This window comes from Periplaneta americana, chromosome 4 (genome assembly GCF_040183065.1).
Source record: "Periplaneta americana isolate PAMFEO1 chromosome 4, P.americana_PAMFEO1_priV1, whole genome shotgun sequence".
In the NCBI taxonomy this organism is placed as follows: domain Eukaryota; kingdom Metazoa; phylum Arthropoda; class Insecta; order Blattodea; family Blattidae; genus Periplaneta; species Periplaneta americana.
In genome coordinates this window covers 144,666,242-144,686,222 of record NC_091120.1, presented here as the reverse complement: position 1 = coordinate 144,686,222, position 19,981 = coordinate 144,666,242, and the positions used below count along the sequence as shown (strand labels likewise).

Here is a 19,981-nt window from a genome sequence, read left to right as displayed (position 1 = left end):
GAAATCTGATGAACCATCATCATCATCATCATCATCATCACTTAGTTGTGCGGGTATAACGACACGTGCAACATGATGCTCAGTGCAAATATTCCTCTAAAGAAATTGAGTGATCCCCAGTTTAGAGTTTTTCTTCAGAAATTCTCTCGATACAAAAACTGTTTAAGCGAAGGCGAAGATGATTCAGTTTCGACAACTTACGAGAATATATCGTCGTTTACTGCAACGCTGGTAATTGCATCAATGATGACGAGGACTGAACTTGCAAGTTATGTACGTACTACAGTACGTTATTTTTCTTTTCTTTCTAACTGTACGGAGATACAGTAGTATGTTGACGTCGTCTGTTTACATTTAAAACCTGTTCAGCCAATGGTCTGAATGAAAAAAAAAATGTAACATACAGTATATGTGCACCTACATTCAACGATAAGTCATCCCGCATCCACTGTCTAGTGATTATAGGCCTATAGAATTATTGATCAGAATTTGGAATTTGTCTTTCAAAGTCTACTTCAAAACCAGTGTATTCTTCCCGTATCTAGTGTTTAGCAAAATAAAATAATCTTTCGTTCAGTGCATTCACATAATAGTCATGTATTTATGATAAATGTTTGTAATGATTTTTGGCATGAGTGTCAATTTTTTTAACGACACGTAGTCGAGTTTCACAAATTACATGACTGCATGGATGGGCAACTCGTGCTCCCAAAGTGCTGAAAAACCTTGAAAGAGAGAAAGACAGACGGAGGCAGCCGCAGCAGTTACAAGTTGTTTGTAGTTTCGCTGCAAAAGCCACGGTGAGCTCTGGCGGCTCATGCAGGTGATCGTGATATCTATTCCATGATTTGAATTTCAGAATGGCGCATGGTACAATAATTATAGTAATTTTAGACAGAATGTACCTAAACACGTAACAAAATTATATTATTTTCTAGCTTTGTAAATTAATTTAGTACTGGAAACACAAACTAAATACAACCTTTTCAAGATACAACAAATATAGCTGCAACACTTCCATCTATTCCATTCCATTCCATGATTTGAATTTCAGAATGACGCATGGTACAATAATTATAATAATTTTAGAAGAATGTACCTAAACACGTAACAAAATTATATTATTTTCTAGCTTTGTAAATTGGTTTAGTACTGGAAACACAAACTAAATACAACCTTTTCAAGATACAACAAATATAGCTGCAACACTTCCATCTATTCCATTCCATGATTTGAATTTCAGAATGACGCATGGTACAATAATTATAGTAATTTTAGAAGAATGTATCTAAACACGTAACAAAATTATATTATTTTATAGCTTTGTAAATTAGTTTAGTACTGGAAACACAAACTGAATACAACCTTTTCAAGATACAACAAATATAGCTGCAACACTTATTTATTATTACAATATTTGTTACTGTTTCTTATTATATGTATTATTTGAAAGGTGGAACGATAGAATTTACAAGTCTCTATTCATTAAAGATTATTCCTCTGTTCTCAGAAAGGTAATAGTCTGTATTCGCAAACAACAACATATTCAAGGAAGTATTTTTTACATGTCACGGCAGATGAAATAAGCTTACTTCTGAGCTCTTTCTGTATTTTGAGAGCTTTTACCTTTTTTCTTGTACTAAACAGTATTGGAAGCAAAGAGTATATTTTGAAATTCTGACTTAGGCAACATTACGAACAGTTCGATTCCTGATTTCGCTGGAATCTGAGTGGCGTATTGTTCTGTAGATTTATCAATTCAAGCTATACATTTTCAGGATTTTCTATCGGCTGTAAGCCAAAAGGATTTCAGAAACATCTCGATTCCTTGTCAATTGTCACTGTTTCTCCAAACTTAATAGTGAATTCTGCTGTAGGTCTTGAAGTAGGGTCTTATATTTGACAAGAATATTTTCTTATCACTCTTCAAGATAGTTCATATTCAAAGAAAGTGAAATTGTCTATGTTTTACATGATACTGCCACATTTCAAATTTATACATAAATGTTCTTAGCTAGTCGATTATATGTCGTGCAATTCTATAACTCCCACGCACAACGTGCTAATGATATTTGATATCAGTCTCACCTTGCTGATATCTCATTTTTACCTTTAGCTGTTTTAAAGCAGATGCAGACAGTATTTCTTTACTAAAACCTTAACTGTTTATTTGTAACATAAAATGTCATGCGTAAGAAAGTGTAATAGAATACAAGCTTCACCTCTCTTCTTAATAAAAAATTCTCTTTAGACTCATAACTAAAGGGAAATGATCTGGGAATTATAATGTTTTTCACTTAAAACGAGCCGCCACTTACTGCAGACGCGTTCGAACTTGTGTCTTGAAAGAACCGCACACAGACAGTATAGCTAGTACAGAGTCCGTTCTACCTGCACTGAGATTGTGTTGACACTTTGAGAGCACGAGTTGCCCACTCATGGGAAAGGACATGGCCGGTGGTTTCTGAGTTCCATTTTACTTTGCCGTTGTGCCCAGAGCAGGTTTATAACTTTCTTTAGGTTTTGTTAGCAAAATAGTTTAATTAGGCTTATATTGTCTTAAATTTAGTTTGTTATAATAGTATTATATTAATATGTGTATGTAGGCCTACCGGTAAGTATAGTCTTATTAGGCCTACATTGCATGTTTCAACGTTTTAATTGGGAAATAGGCCTACGACTCGTAATTTTATAGGATATTGTATTTACAGCAAAAGGCATTTCTCTCTTTACGTGTAGGCATTTCTCTCTTTACGTGTACCGGTAATTATTCTTCGATGTTTTCGTAATATTGTAGGTCTACTTCATATTTGACCTTTTTATGCAGTAGACTGATGTCACTTGCAAATTCCATTTTACTTCCGAGATTTGTTGTGGATTTTCATAATATTAATTATTCATATTCAATGCCAGTTAATTGACTTTTCTATAAATACGATTCTTATCTCTGCTTTGGACAATATCGATTATTTAGCGGTGTCACGAAATCAGCACTGCAACTTATGATTTTGAATGTACTCGTTCGCCGCGTGCTCCTCTGTAAAATACAACATACAGGGTCATTCACGCGGATTTACAGTCACTTACGGAGCTTATTTCCGACGACATTCTGAGCAAAAAATCTCATATAAACATGTGTCCTAATCTCAATATTTTCAGAGTTACACTAATTTGAAGTTTTTAGTAAAATATCTTTTCTCCTTAGTTTCAAGGGTAAAAGAATATTAAAAATAGATAATGAACAATTCAAAAGTATAATTTCTTTAACTGGATAGTGTTCTGAAGCAAAAAATGTGTTGTTAATTTCTTTGTACAGATTTTGTTTTTCAATTTTTAATTAAAATTACATTAATCTTACGCAGTTATCACAACATGACGTCACACTGTATGATTCCACCAGTCGTCGATACGCATGTTTGCTGTGTCAACCAGTAATTCATATTTACTAAAATGAACAATAGTTTCTAAGCAAACAATGACTTAACGAGACGCTGATGAATGTAGAATCTTCTCTTCGTCCTGATCTTTATTTTGTTAACACATATCCACGAGTGTTAATAATTTGAAGATAATCGATATTAATTAACTTCAATATTCCTGCAAAATTACAATTTCTTAATAAATAATTATTGTTGAAAGCAGGGTGCGAATTAAGATTTCTAATGAGGTGGGGATAGAATCCTGGATAGAGAATACCACACATGAAATTATTATTATCCTCATTCGATACGGCCCAACACTTGGTCGCATTGAGTTGCTTGTCTTGCATCTTGATCATAATAATAATAATTATATCCATGAACAGGCTTAAGATAAGATGTGTAATTCCTAAGTTATTGATTGTTGTCAGCTTACCGGTGATGATACATCGATAGACTACTATTTTCTTTGCTTACTTCATACTTTATGAAGTATACTGAACTCGTATTAAAAAAATAAAATTATATTTTGTGAGAGGGGATAGAAGTTATCCCTGGCAGGGATGTTAATATGAATTTATGAGAGGGGGATAAGTTTCCAACGGGGGGGGGATCTCCCCCATCGCCCCCCGTTAATTCGCACCCTGGTTGAAAGATAAATTAATATATTAATTTCCCTTCATTAGCTACAGTATCGAACCATCTGTAGGATAAGTGCTATATTGTTTTTTTCTGAACTGAAGGGAAAAGTCCCCTTTCTTCTCATTCAGTCTCGTGAATAGATATTTGAATAAAGTTAGATGGAAATCTCCATGCAATAGTATTTAATATTATTTAAAATGAATTCCTTAATACTGCTTGTTAAAAATACTTTTAATTTCATTGTCATTGTTTAAAATAAAAATCGCCTCATTTACAATAGCACTGTAAAGATCTAAATTATAATTATTTTGTGTTCACAAAATTTTTAAAATAAAGCTATAAATTGAAATTTTCTTCATTTCATTTATGGTTGAAGGGAATAAAATAAAAGCGAAACAAATCACCTCTGCTCAGTTAATTTTCTTTGTTATAAACAAGTTAAAATTATGGAGCTTCTTACATTTACAGACTTACTTCTTTGCTACCTGCATTGTTTTCAAAATCTAAAAATAAAATTACACACTTATGTGTAATAAGAATAAACTTCTATAGCAGACCTATTGTTTTTTTTACAACAAATCAACACTTTTTTCTTGCTGTGTCCAAGTGAGTTTCGGAAAGAGTTCCAGCTACAAACCAAATAGAGTGGCATTAAATAACTCAATTACACGTTGTGTATTAAGCTGTACTCTTGATTATTCGATTATGCGTAGTGTAATATCTGGGACTTCTAGTATTCCAATAGCCTGCCATTCTTTGGCTAACTGTACAAGAATGAAATACATTAAACTTTATTTAGAAGAATTCGCTTAAAATATTGTAAACATTAATTTTATTATATATAACATACAAAAAAGCACTTCTTTCCTGTTAATCCAGAAGTTCGATAGCACGTCGGTTATATTCCCTCTTGTGTCGATTAACTGATGAGACTTTTTCATGTTTCACAGAACTGTAAGGGGAATGTCAGATAATCACATGAACAATCCTCGGCATCTCGCCAAATACCAATTCCGCTATCAACAACTCCATAGCCGCTAACGTAATAATTGATACAGCGTCGCTAAATAACAGACTGCTAAAACCACTCTTTTGTAGTCTTCTCACCGTATAAAACCCCCATCGCTATGCCAACACATTACATTTTATGTTCGTCTGGAGAAAAATTGGAATTTGAACATCTCTGCAGTGTGAAAACAATCGTAAGACAATAATTAGCCTATTATACAGTATGTATAAAGAGAAAGTTACTAGGAAACAATAATTAATAGAGGAGAAAAATTCACTCCGGCGCCGGGGATCGAACCCGCATCCTTGGTTCTACGTACCAAATGCTCTCACCACTGAGCTACGCCGAAATTCAATCCACAGCACCGGATTGAAACCCTCTCCTGTAGTGTGTCAACTGTCATACAAGGAGCGCAGTCAATTGAGTGACTTAGTGGCCGAGATTCCACAGTAATATGCACTGTTGGACGAATAATCAACGTAAAGATTAATTTTTGGCCCCACAGAATATATCTGTTATGGTAAAAATTATTTTATTAGAGGAGAAAAATTCGCTCCGACGCCGGGGATCGAACCCGGGTAGAATCAAGGACCTGGGTTCGATCCCCGGCGCCAGAGCGAATTTTTCTCCTCTAATAATCATTGTTTTCATAACAAATATATTCTGTGGGACCAAAAATTATTCTTTACGTACTGAGGAAAACTAGCCAACTTTTACTGGACTGCAATAATGCCAATAGAAACATGTTCGACGCTGATGAGTAATGACAAGATAAAGCAGAACTTTTCTGTTGGGAGGAAAAAAACACAATTACGAGTAGTATTATATTTAAGGAACTTTGTCTCATACGTTGTAAAATGAGAAATTATTGACATTTATTTGCACAAATTGTTTTTATTTTCACAGGAATACATTTAAATGATAATTATATTTACATACAATATTTTTAAACTAAGCACACGTTAAAATTAGTGTTACAATGCTGAATATGAAACTGAATCCTTTTTCGACAGACATAACCAGCGCAGTTCAGAAAAAGCTTCGTCCTCAGACTTAACTCGCTCGTCTTGTTAATGAATTTACATTGAATAATCATATAGAGTTGTAATAGCAAAGTATAAAATTTTTATTTATTCAATCTATAACAAATTCAGGTAGCAATATAATTTATAGACAAAAATTGAACACAATTGTACTACTACAATAATTGAGTTATTTATTTTAATAATCAAATGCAGATCACACTGCTAGAGTTGATAAATATTTATATCTCTATGTCCGTGGATAAAATAGTTACACACAAAAAGTTAATTTATACGGCCTGTAAATTCCGCATTTATGTAATATATTGGTATAAAGAATTTATCATCTTAGAATGATAATACAAAATTAGAATTTCAGTGAATTTCACACTCTAAACATCTTATTAGTAATGTATAACAAACAACTGTTTTAATACATGTACGTTTTGTAATGATAGCTTCGGATCTTAGAGAAAATTTCTGCCGGTTTATAATAATCTCGCCAGTTTTTCATATACTTCCATAATATGATATGCTTCAATGTAGAACATTCAAGATCTTATAATGAAACCAAATGTACATACTATAACAACAAACATGCCGATTCGTAGCGACTTAATTGGTAATACGTGTTACCTTTCAGTGAACCAGGAAATTTATAACGCATATATCGAGTTTTGTGACTAATGGAGACATTTACACACTTTCTGAATGTACTGTACGTGTTTGATGTGATTTACGTTCATCGCAATAAATTTATACTTCAAAATACGGCCATATATTTTTCGCTTATCGATTTTTTCATAATAAAGCAGTTAAAACTGTTGTTTTATAGGAATGTATGGCCTTAAAGTGTAAGATACGTGCTGTACAATTAGCTTTATATTTCATACACATCTTCTAAGTAATAAAACCACCTTCCGTTAAAAATATAATTAGAGTAAATATCTGTAAGAAATTATACTGTCACTCTCTATTTGCATAAAATTTCGAATAATTAAATTCCTGAATGGAATTGCACTACATATACAATTTGACTTCGAATTTCGTATATAATAAGACCTGATGTATTTATATCTATAAATGAGCTTCAACTGTTTGGATAAGATTAAGCTAAATTTCAGTCAATTTTACAACTAAAAAATTAGGCAGTCTCAATAGTAGATGCCGAATGTCAGATATAGTGTAAGCCTTGACGTATTAAACGTTGTAGTCATTACTATCGTACACGCATTTTTTTTTGTAAGTATTAATTAGTCAAAGTATGAAATAATTTTAAAATGCCTGCTACGAGCTTTGTCGCATTTCTCTCATCACTAACGAAAAGCTGAGTACTAATGCAATGTCAAGAGATAAGAATTTTATAAAAACGTTTGTTAAGTCCAACATTTATTAATCGCGTAAATCTGTGTTCTGTGTTGCCCAATTATAACAGATTTATTATTTAAAGTGATCGCAAGCAAAATATATTACAGTGTTTTACGGACTTGATTTATCTTTGGTCACATGATAATGATTTGTTTTAGTATCAAAGTAAATACGTAAAATGGATGTAAATTCGTCAAGGGAATAGATAGGGTAAATCCTATTGAATTTATAGTCGATGTATTTCTCATTTACTAAAAGATACAAATAGTAAATTCGTACGAGTATATAAATGATGGAATTAAATAAAATTCCGATATATTATGTAGTGCAAATAGAAGAGCAACAGAATAATTTTAAAACATTTTACAACTACGTCCAAACAATTTTAAAAACTTTACAATATTTTGAAGTAACTCAATTATGTTAATGCGATTTTTTTCTAGAATTATTCTTTATATAATTTAACTAATTTAAAAACAAATGTTACAAGATGTTAAAGTAAACAAAATATTTTAAGCTTAAACAAGTCTTGAAAAACCTTAATCTCGATGAGACAAAGAGAAAGCAGGTAACAAAGAGGGGAACGAAGCAAGAAATAGTAACAGAATAAAGTGAGAAAGTATAATAGGAAAAGAGTACGAATGTAGACTACAGTACGTCATGTCAACAGAAATGTCAGAAATTACAGGTTGAATTTCTTATAGAGTAATTAAAAGATTAGACCTCTTAAATTATGTTTTAACAATTATTGTTCATATTATTTTAATGTGTAATGTTAATTTTATATGTATATGTAAACCGGTACATATCTTAATTATAAAAATAAATAGCTTTTTCTTAACTTAGTTGTTACTTCTAGGCCACCAGTTCGAATGTAATAAAATGAGTATAATATTAATTTGAAGCTTCACTTATACTGATAGACATATTAATAGTACCATAAATCGTTCTGCAACTTTCTATGAAAGTGGAGTCGAGTGCTAAACATCTACCTTGTCTAAAAACTTGCGCTAGAATTTCGTTTCTTTTTAATACATTGAAAGTTACCGGTATATATGGGATGTTATTCACTGGATTTGATATTGTAACTGTATACTTATATAATTTGTCTGAACTGAAAATTTGTTTTATTGATACGTAACACATCGTCCCTCTAAAACATTTGTAGTATAGAAAAATTTCTCCGTTAAAAATAATTATCAATGCATTTTCTTTGATACAAAGACAATGAAAATCGGGACCTTCACGTACCATCTCACTATGATCCGCTCTTACATGACTTTCTAGTAATTCTGCTTCCTTATACCAGTAGCAAAAGTAGGTTGAGAGATGATACAGTGGACATCTAACACGGCCATTCGTATCCGTGCCTGAATGCTCTTTATAGTGGAAGTCAATTATCTGATGACTTTGTTGCGTACTTCCCGCCGCTTCTTCTGTTTCCGAATATTGCACTTCCTGTTAAAATAAATATGCTATATTAGAAACACGAAAACATGGCGATTCAAATGAATAAACAACTGAGAATCAGGTTACCATAGTCTAGTATTATACAGTCACGAAGCCTGAGTTGTTGAGGGTACTAGGAACAATAGACTGTGCCGGTACTATTTCGCATTGTTTGTTATGGAACGATAATAGCGATCCTAGGGGTTAGCAACTATCTATGGATGCATATTCCCTAAGTATTGACCTTCGTGACTGTATATACTATACTGTGATACTACACAATAAAAACTGCAAACACGTGTTGGAAATTTGAATACTGTCTGAGAGGACACACGACAGCAACAGAGAGGCGGATCAATAAAATAACACTACACCATGAAAGTCTGCATAACCATTCAGATGCTTCTGCCACCGGAAAGGGAAACTTAAAAATCTCAAAAAAAAAAAAAAAAATATATATATATATATATATGTGTGTGTGTGTGTGTATGTATGCATGCATGCACAGTGTTCTGCCCAAGAGCAGATCTTTAACTGCAAACTCAGCATTTCCCATTCTTCCCAATTTCTTGCTTTTCTCTTAATCTCCCCATATAATACCTTAACGTTGTCCTATCAGCTGATATCTTTTACCCCGAACTCTTCTCCTGTTCACCTTAAATATAGCAATTAACAAATTAGGCCTCCACCAAAATAAAAGAAATCAGTCACTGCACTCACACACCTACTGGCACTTATGCCAGAAATACTGTCATATATGTAAATATACTTCTATTATTATTATTATTATTATTATTATTATTATTATTATTATTATTACTTATGTAGAATGGCTGGAGAGGGCGTCCTGCGCGTATGAGACCCTAAAACGGCTTCTGGCTCAAAGCCAGAAATGCCAGTAAACAACAACACAAAACAGGTTACAGCTTTCAATTATCTTGGAACTGTAAGTAGCTTATATTAAATCTGGTAAAGAATATTTGGATAATTTGTTTCTTTATCCTTGTTTAACTCCCTTTCTGGGTCTTACAAGCGACTGCCCATTGAATTGAATTTAAATTAAGAGGTCTATGGTAGCCCTAGCACAATGACCTGAAAGATATATTGCGCTTCCCCGTCATAATATCCTAGTGTTTTCCAAAGATGAGAGCTCTATGATGGGAGATTGCATTGCAGTCGCACAATAGATGAGATACAGACTCATCTCTCTGAACAACGAGCACGGGCTGGGTTGTTGATATGTCCCATTCTGTGCAGGTTCTTCTTGAGGGCACAGTGTCCTCTGAGGAATCCGACTGCCCAGCGGAGCTGTTTCTTGCTCAATTTTAACAAGTCACTTGACCTGCTTTTATCAAAATCTCTTATGAGGGCCTTAGAGCTGTGTTCCGCAACCCTTTTCTACTCACGGCACACCTTTGACGGGCCTCGACTCAACTCGGCACATCAAACTGTTAATCCCCTCAGAAACAAATGATGTGTCTCTCTTAATATAATTACATAATGTAATCAAATGTATTATTATTATTATTATTATTATTATTATTATTATTATTATTATTATTATTATTATTATTATTATTATTATGCAGTTGGGAATATCTCAACGACCCATTTTCAATAATCTGTATCCACAAATTCAGTTTATTCACAAATCCTTGAATCTTATCCATACTAGTCAGAATATTTTCATTCATACCTAGAAAAGCACAAGGTAGGAACGAAAATATTCTGACTAGTATGGATAAGATTCAAGGATTTGAGAATAAACTGAATTTTTGGATACAGATTATTGAAAATGGGTCGTTTGAGATGTTTCCAACTGCAGGACTCCTTCTGACGGTAATAAAGTGTTGATGGACTTAATTAAAGAACATATTTTAGTAATCTTGCAGCAGAGGTTCAAGGATTATTTTTGAGAGTGTGTTCCAGAGTTCGACTGGATTTGTAATCCATTCACTGTGGATTCAAAACATCTTCCGAGCAATGTATTCGTACAAGAGGAACTGGCAGATTTAAAAGCAGATAAAACATTGAAATTAAAACTTCTCGAAGTGCCTTTGGAAATATTTTGGTTGTCAATAAGGAGTGAATATCAGGTCATCTCCAAAATGGCATTTAATATGTTATTGCCGGTCAGCGCGTCTGGCCGCGAAACCAGGTGGCCCGGGTTCGAATCCCGGTCGGGGCAAGTTACCTGGTTGAGGTTTTTTCCGGGGTTTTCCCTCAACCCAATACGAGCAAATGCTAGGTAACTTTCGGTGCTGGACCCCGGACTTATTTCACCGGCATTATCACCTTCATTTCATTCAGACGCTAAATAACCTAGTTGTTGATAAAGCGTCGTAAAATAACCCAATAAAAAATATGTTATTGCCATTTTCAACTACATACTTGTGACCTGGGCTTCTCGACGTTAACTGAAATTAAAACATCAAAGCGGGAGAGACTCAGATCCATCGATGAAGAAATTAGGCTTGCACTGTTTACGATTCTGCTACGGATCAGCCACCTGTGTACAGCTAAGCAGGCCCAAGTGTCACATTGAAGGTATGAGTAGAGATATTTACTTTAATATTAGTAATAGAATCGTGTATTTTGTATAGTGAATTAAAGTTCATAAATTGTTAATAAATGCAAGAGTCGATTTCTGTTTTATAATAATGATAATGGCAATAATAATAGTAATATAATAAATTTGATTGCATTACGCAACTATATTAAAAGATTTGCATCATATGTTTTTGAGGGGATTAACATTTTGGTGTGCCGTGTTGAGTCTAGGCCCGTCTAGGGTGTGCCGTGAGTAGAAAAAGGTTGAGGAACACTACTACATACAGTGCTGGAATTAAAATGTACTGTACTGTGGTTGTATTTTTTTGTTTTAACTGTATTTTAATCAGTTTATTTTATTGCACAGATAATTATTTACTATATGCCTATTCAACTTAACAAGCAAATCAATTAAATTCGACTTTTGAATCTGAAAAAGTCCTAAAGAATAAAACATCTACAAATGGTTTTTGTGTCCGGACTTTGTCCTGCTTTTTGAACTAGTTTGTCCTGCTTTTCACTAACGAGTATCTGGTAACCCTACACCAACTCCTTTAATATGCATTTATATGAACTATAAAACTTCCCCCATTGATTCCCCATAGTATGAAACACATTATTTATCTCATACATGCTTATCTTTAACCTTCAAGGAATAAAACATGCTAATAGCCTATACAAAAATCCGCCCTCTAGTGATAATATAATAAAAGAAATTGAATTATTGGACGGAATTGTGGTAAAATATACTGTATCATGATCTATTCAACTTGTATCCTCGTGAAATCGTATCGAAACTGATGCCTAAGTTCGATTCTGAAATCTGAATTTTGAGATTTTGAAAGGCTAGAGGCACAACAGAATGAGATTCTTCATCCCGTTAATATCACAAGAAGATACCAAATTCCAATATATATATATATATATATATATATATATATATATATATATATATATATATGGCAAGGAATAATTGAGTGGAACGTTTAAATGCCTGATGGTTGTGTGATTTCAAATAATCGCAGGTCACAGCTTGATGGGAATAATCTTACAATTATCTATCATAAAGCAAAGAATTTTAATTTCTAATGAATATTGTAACCCCAGTGCAAGAATCGCTCTCCTGCTAGAGAGTAAGATGCGCGTGGACTGTATGCCATAGAGCAGCGGTCATAAGCTCAGTGCAGCCTCGGGCTAGCGTCCCTTACCCGCAGATAAGAGACTGCACTATGGTGCATCCGTGCCTGCTGGCGGATATGCTCTCCCCCTCTTCCTGTTGCACTACGGAACATATTACGATGCGCTGCTTACCAGTTACCCATTTCAGCGAGTGCTGACGACCACTGCTATAGAGTATTACAGAAATGGTAAAGACTTTTTCCGAATAGGTGCCTACTTAAACGTTCCATGTTAAAACTAAATGAAAATATAGAAGTAATATGGTCGCAAAAATAAAGAATAGAAATTAAATTTTATTGGACAAGTGATAGACAAAATGGATAACAAGGCTCCCTAAAAGAGTAACTCGAAATGTGGTCCGCAGACGCCTGGGATCCGAGAGCTAATAGGGATCTACCAGTGAGTTTTCAAACTAAAATATTATTTATTTCACTATGAAAAATATAATAAAATACCATGCAATCCCAATAACAAATACATCCTGATTTTCATAAAAGTGTTTTAATTATAGACATAGTTAATTTTAGCGAAGTTTCTAAACTAAACTTGAGTTTGGAATAATCCGTATGAATGAAAATAAATAGCTTACCGATATAATATGAAAAGATTTTATTACTTTGTACTCCCAAGTGAAAGTATGAAGTAGATGTGTTACGGGGTTCGGAAAAATGCACATCACAAGAAAGAGGTCCTTGAACTCAAAGTTTAAGGATCGCTGCCCTATAAAGGATTTGTCAACAATGTTCCAAGAGGAAGGTAGTGTGAAAAGAGCAGAGACTAACATTAATTGGTCAAACAAGATCTAAGCCTCGAAAATTTATAACGCCTCGCATATTGACATATATTTCATTCTCGCAGCTGTCTACATTTTTTTTGGGGGGGGGGGAGGGTTATGTTTAAGGATCCTACTCTCACTTTGGAACACTCTTTATATCTAATTCTGTTCGCCCCGCATGATAGGTTAATTTGAGTATGGAAGTACGCAGGACGAAGAGAGGCGATAATGACTGCAAAATGAGTCCAGAATTCGGCGCCGAAAGTTACCCAGCACTTTGACCTTGATGGATTGAGGGGAAACCCCCGGATCGAACCACATTCAGACATTGGGAAACAGAGGATTAATTTCACAAAAATAATAGTTTTATTACCAGAAAAGGGTTCTGTTTAGCAGAGCAATTAAAATCGCATCGTATAAACTGTGGCCAAGTAACTGATTATAATTTAAATAAAGTAACACTTCTCTTATTCCTATTTCTGTAACTTATTTTCGACCTTTCCTCAAATTTCAATTGCACAGGGTGTTAAAAAAGTATCCAATATTTTAGGAGGTGCTAGTATGCATCAAATCAAGAAAAGAATGTATAATAAAAATGGTTCCTACAAGAATACTTTCTGAGATCTGAACACTTGTTCATAGCAGGTGCTCAGTGTGACGTCCATTCATGGCAATGCATTCCTCTGCCCCTCAGCGTAAGGAATCACGCACTCTTTGAAATGTGCTTTAATACGTTAATAAGAAAGTCCTGATAACGATCCCCAGTTAATCTCTGTGGTAGCACATATGGTCCTATTAATCTATCACCAAGAACGCCTGCCCATAAGTTGATCGAGAATCGGTGCTGATGCCTTGTTTCTTCAACCTACACATGCTGATTACGAAAATTCACAACACCATCTCTGTTGAACCCCGCTCATATCCGCAACCAGACTTTTGTTTTCAGTATTCGTTGCGTCGTATCATTATTTTATGCCAGGGGTGTCAACTACGGTATGATAATCTGGTAGTCTGCTGTATTGTAGGGCAGAGAAATGAATTGCCATGAATGGACGTCACATTGAGCACCTCCTATGAACGAGTGTTCAGATCTCAGAAAGTATGAGTCGTAGGATCCATGTTTATTAGACATTATTTTCTTGTTTTGATGCATACTATCACCTCCTAAAATATTGGATACTTTTTAAACACTCTGTATATTTAGGGATATGCCACTTCGAAATCTCAATAATCGGTAAAATTTAGTTTTTGTAAAGTGTATTACATTACCCCTCCTACGGCTCCCTCTTCCTCCCGAGGCTCAGTTGATTTCGTCTGGAATATTTCCATTAGAAGTTCTTCGAATAATGTCGACTGGTCTCGAGTTTGTGATTCTGGTTGCGGTAAGTTATCCTGAGCTTCTTGAGGCACATTTTTCTCTTCGTACTCTTTTCTCTTGTGCTCTTTTTCTCCCTCGTCCTTTTCTTGAGGCACATGTTCCCCTAACTGCTGTTCTTCTCCATCTTGGGGCATATGTCCCGTTTCCTGCTCCTCTTCCTCCTCCTCCCCTTCACCTTGAGGCACATGTTCCCCTTCCTGCTCCTCTTCTCCCCCGTCCGTTTCTTGAGGCACATGTTCCCCTTCCTGCTGTTCTTCTCCATCTTGGGGCATATGTCCCGTTTCCTGCTCCTCCTCCTCCTCCTCCTCCCCTTCACCTTGAGGCACATGTTCCCCTTCCTGCTCCTCTTCTCCCTCGCCTTGTTCAAAGTAAATTTTCAGAATCGGAAGATCCGTCAGTCCGAATAGATTAATGAAGATTCTTTCAAAAATTCTTCTTACAGACATCTTCAGATTATACTATGAATGATTTATGCTGCAAAAAATAAAATTAATGATTTTGTAATTTTAATTTTTTACATTCACTTCATTTAAAACAACACTAACCAATAGCAAATATTTATATCTCTCTACTGAAACTCACTAGATGGGATATAAAATCTTTTCCAAACACGTAGACATCTCTAGAATCCGTATAACATCTTCAACCGTAATTGTGTTAATGCGACAATGTAAATTTACTGAGTTTACAAAATATTAAAAGCTTGGTTAATAGGTGGCTATGTGAACCAAACTTCCCTCATACCCTACACATTTGCTCATTCACTTCTGTCCTCCTCTCCCTTCACCAACCTGTTCTCCTTTTCTGTCTTTTCCTTGAATTGTGATATTTCATATTAAGCTATTATTATTAAGCCTTTATTGTAAACGTACGTGCCACTAGAGCCGGTAGGATTTAAACTACCGACACTGTCGATACTTCGAAATAAGAGTGCAATGCCTATACCAAAAAAAAAAAAAGTTCAAGGAAGGATAGCAAATTCCCCAATAAGCTATTCGTACTTCATATTGTGTCACTACCGACTAGGTAATTAAAACAGGTCAAGTTATGATTCGTTAAAAATACTGTAATGGAGTGAAATATCAGACACAAACAAGACATCTAGAGTCGAATGTATGCCACTCAGCTACTGTCCGTCCGAGTGGTTATGTCGTAGGATCATCGAAACAAGGAAAATCACTTGACATATACTTAACGGGACACTTTCCTTTACGTTATTTTAAACAGTTGTATAATATTACATGTAATTCCAAGAACGAACAGCAAATATTGATGTGAATCCTACGCCAACAGGTGGGCTATCCTTCCTTGACCCTGCAGGTATGGTTCCATCATCTATTGAGGAGCCCTAATAGAACTTGGAGCCTCAAACCCTTAGAACCTAAATTAAAGCCTTTGTTTTTCTGAACCGACGCATGCGAGTTGCGAGGTGCGAGGCCCGCCTCGCACAAATTCGGACTACACGAGAGATAGTGAGTGGTTTCTGTAACTGCGAGGTGCGAAGTCTGCGTAGAAAGCACTCATTCGCATGCGTCTCTTCATAAAAACCAAGGCTTAACATCGGAAACCCGTACTTGCCACAAGTATAGTGGTTGAATCATTTTGAAACGAAACATATTTGCGTACATATTGAGAGTTACAAGGTTTTATAGGTTAGACGAGGGAATAGCTAAGCGACAAAAGGCCGAGGAATGCAACAAGTTTGGAGTGGGTTAGATAAGGGGATGAATAATGTGAGATTAGCCTACTAAGTACGAACTATAACCTCGCTCGCATTTTCTTTTATTTCAATATGGCCGAATGTGCTTTTCGCTTCGCTAGAGTTTTTTTTTTTGTAGTGGGTTATTTTACGACGTTTTATCAACATCTATGGTTACCTAGTGTCTGAATGATCTGAAGGTGATAATGCCAGCGAAATGAGTCCAGGGTCCAGTGCCGAAAGTTACCAAGCAATTGCTCTTAATGGGTTGACGTAAACCTCAACCAGGTAACTTGTCCCAAACCCCAACCAGGATTTGAATCCGTGCCCGCTCGTTGCACGGTCAGGCAAGATAACCGTTACTTCACAGCGGTGGACGCTAGTGATGTTTCTAGTCGCCCATGGCTCTGATAATTTTTTCGTAAAATTGATAAGTAATGTTATCAAAGCAATAATTAAATTATGGCAGATGCATGCTAGATGGCAGTAGTGAGTTATGATTACTAGCAATGCTTTTTCGTCGAGAAGTTCTCGATCTATATCACGATGGCAGTGTTACTAGTCAAGAAGACTTTGTTGATTCAGTTTCATTTTTTATTATTGCATTCCACTTCAATTATCCGAATCCCAGTAATCAACGTCATTTGACAGATGATTTTCAATAAATCTTAATATTAAACAATCTCTGATACGTGACTATCCATAATATCATATAGCAGAAGCTACCGTATAACATAACCTAAATAATATACACAAGTGTTAGAAAAGTTTTAATTAACGACGATGACGTAGAAAATAAACATGAATAATTTTAAAAGGAATAATTATTGCATGTACAATTTTCAAATTTGAATGTGGTTGGTGGTTCAATTGATGTTATATTGGACGTGTGCGTAATAGAAGTGGAACTCGTTGATGTAGGCCTACATGGTGTATTCAACTTATTCAGGATTTCCGAATGGTGCTCTTCATTTATTTGTAAATAGGGTTTCATAAGATGCATAGGTATGATCAGTGATTTTTATTAATTCTTGTTCTTGAATGCCAATGCGAGTCATATTTGAAACTGCTGTGCATCGACTGGAGTGGTTTGTAATTTTCTATTTTTTTTTTTACGTCCAGACCAGCGCAGTTTCAAATGTTGGCAAATAAAGAAACAAATGCTAGGGACGCGATAAAATTAAACAAATGTTAGGGACGCGATAAAATTGTGCGATAAGCAGCCATGATTGGTTGAAATACGTCCTTTCGTACCGTTTTATTGGTCAAAAGTAGTATGACGTAGTAAAAGTGTAATAGAAAAAAATATTTCTTTTCTCATTTTATTCGCGTTATACTGCTTATATCGTTAGAAAAATTACGAAAACAATTACATCAGTAGATATATCTAGCAAAGAGTTAATATTAGTTTAAATACATGTTTGTGTGTTCTATTAGTTTTTCGTGAAATTAAATAAAATTGCATGCTTAAATTTGTTAATATTCTGGCATGATAGACGTGGCAACGTGTTCAGCAGGCAGTACTCTGCACAGACGTACGTACATGTCAGCCGAGTTCAAGCTTCTTGTCCATAGCTCTACTGCCGAGAGGATAGCAGTTCACTACAGGGTATTCGATAAACAAGTTACAATGTCATTCACAGTTTAGAAGTATCATATGTTATTAATTTATGGAGAAAGTAGTCATAATTAAAGTGAGGCAAGAAGTACCGTCAATGTTTTCTGCAATGAAGGTTACCTAATCGCTGAACTTTTGTAGCGGTTTGTCAAAGATTATTAGAAACTAGGAGTCTCTTACCTCGTTTCAAAAATCACACAAACAGAAGATTCTTTAAAAATGGTACTATTTTATGGAAGCGGGAGAGATTAAAATGTTGCATTTCAAAAAAATTCGTGTGATTTTGTGCAGTAAACCATTATTTTTTTTTAGACGTACAATAAAAATGGACCAATATTCCCAATATTGTTAAATAAAACGGAAATTTACCATAAAGTTCAATTAATAAGATTGAAAGTTTGTATTTGCTGTTCGTTTTATGTAAACAACGGTCCGCCCCTGCATTAGAACAGAGCATCTGTTTTGTACCGGTATGTCTATACCCGCTTGAGCTATACCGTGTTCTTGTAAACTCCCTGCTCCCCATCCAGCAACGTTTCCAAACGCCTAATATTGTAAACTTTAACAATTAGTTAAATATTGCAATTAGAAAGAAATTGTGAGGACATTTTTTCTTCCTTATGATTTGAACAATCATGAGTTAAAATAATGGCACTTATACCCCTTACACCTTATATAGTGCACATACTGGAAAGTGATTAAATAATATTGTTGACGATATACTGCAAATGTAATTGAGAGTTCTGGTTACTATTCATGGGGACAATACATTAAAAACACATCCAAATTGATTTTCAACAATGCATTCTTGTTTATACAAGCAGTTAAATTTAAGCAGTTTCATAGTATAATAACGTGATACCGGCATTACAATATAACTATGCAGCTGCACACTTTTGTTTTACTCTCGCCACGATTACGACAATGCGATAACAAAACAATATCAGATTTTCACAAGGTGTTCAAGAATGAACTTAAGCAAAGATTTACAAACAAGTGTTTTAAAAACAAATTTCACTGTAAAATGAAAATGAAAAAAAAAAAAGAGAACGAGAGAGAGAGAGAGAATGCCGCCCTACGCAACTGCCTAGGTTGCCTAGGCCTAAATCCGGCACTGAGTAAAGTGAACAGTTAATTTCAGTTAGACTTATTATGCATGTTACACCAGTTACCGTACCGGTTCCTTAATTTCATCACGTAAGCTGTATAAAATTTAATTCGTGTTTGTAATTCCTTTCCATGTATATTCAACAGTTATTTTCAATAACATCAAGTGTTAAAATAGTACACATAAGTACGAAATAATCTCACATAACAAAAAAATTTTGATTTTTCTTAGTATAGTACGACATTTTATTGGTGGGGTCAAAAATGACCCCACGCCACCTCTAATGTAAGTCTTATAAGCTTAAATTTGTAATAGAAATTCTAAATTTGTAATAAAGATACTAAAATAATCAAATTGTGTCCATAATAATAAGTCTTAATGTTATAATAAACATACTTTCACAGGAAATCAATTTCTTACACGTAAAATTCTTAATACCAATATAAAAAAATTAATTAATACATGTATAAAACGTCCTGTTCTTACCTCACACACTGTATAAAGTTTCAGGCAACACTGAAATGAAATCTGAGTTAAGAGAGTTGTAGGGGTTTAAAAGTCACAGGAAGTGACGTAGTGAGTGCTTTCAAATAAGATTCCAACATGAAATCTGTGATATTATTTCCGTATTTAATCGTAAATCATAAACATTTTAACTTCATAATCGAAGATATCTGAGAATATTTGGATAATATGTTTGAGTACTCAACAAACCACACACATTTGAAAAAGAAATAAAATATAAAATTTTACTTCTTAGTCTTC

General features: G+C 34.5%; 1 protein-coding gene across 1 annotated transcript; it reads right to left on the bottom strand.

Annotated features, from left to right (window-relative positions):
* Positions 1–5,955: 5,955 nt before the first annotated feature.
* Positions 5,956–19,735, bottom strand: LOC138698254 (neurofilament medium polypeptide-like). The gene is made up of 3 exons (XM_069824049.1): positions 19,703–19,735; positions 14,683–15,265; positions 5,956–8,918 (listed from the first exon to the last, which is right to left on the bottom strand). Exons 2-3 carry the CDS (start codon positions 15,235–15,237, stop codon positions 8,355–8,357), a joined length of 1,119 nt encoding a protein of 372 aa, XP_069680150.1. The 5' UTR covers positions 15,238–15,265; positions 19,703–19,735; the 3' UTR covers positions 5,956–8,354.
* Positions 19,736–19,981: the final 246 nt, after the last annotated feature.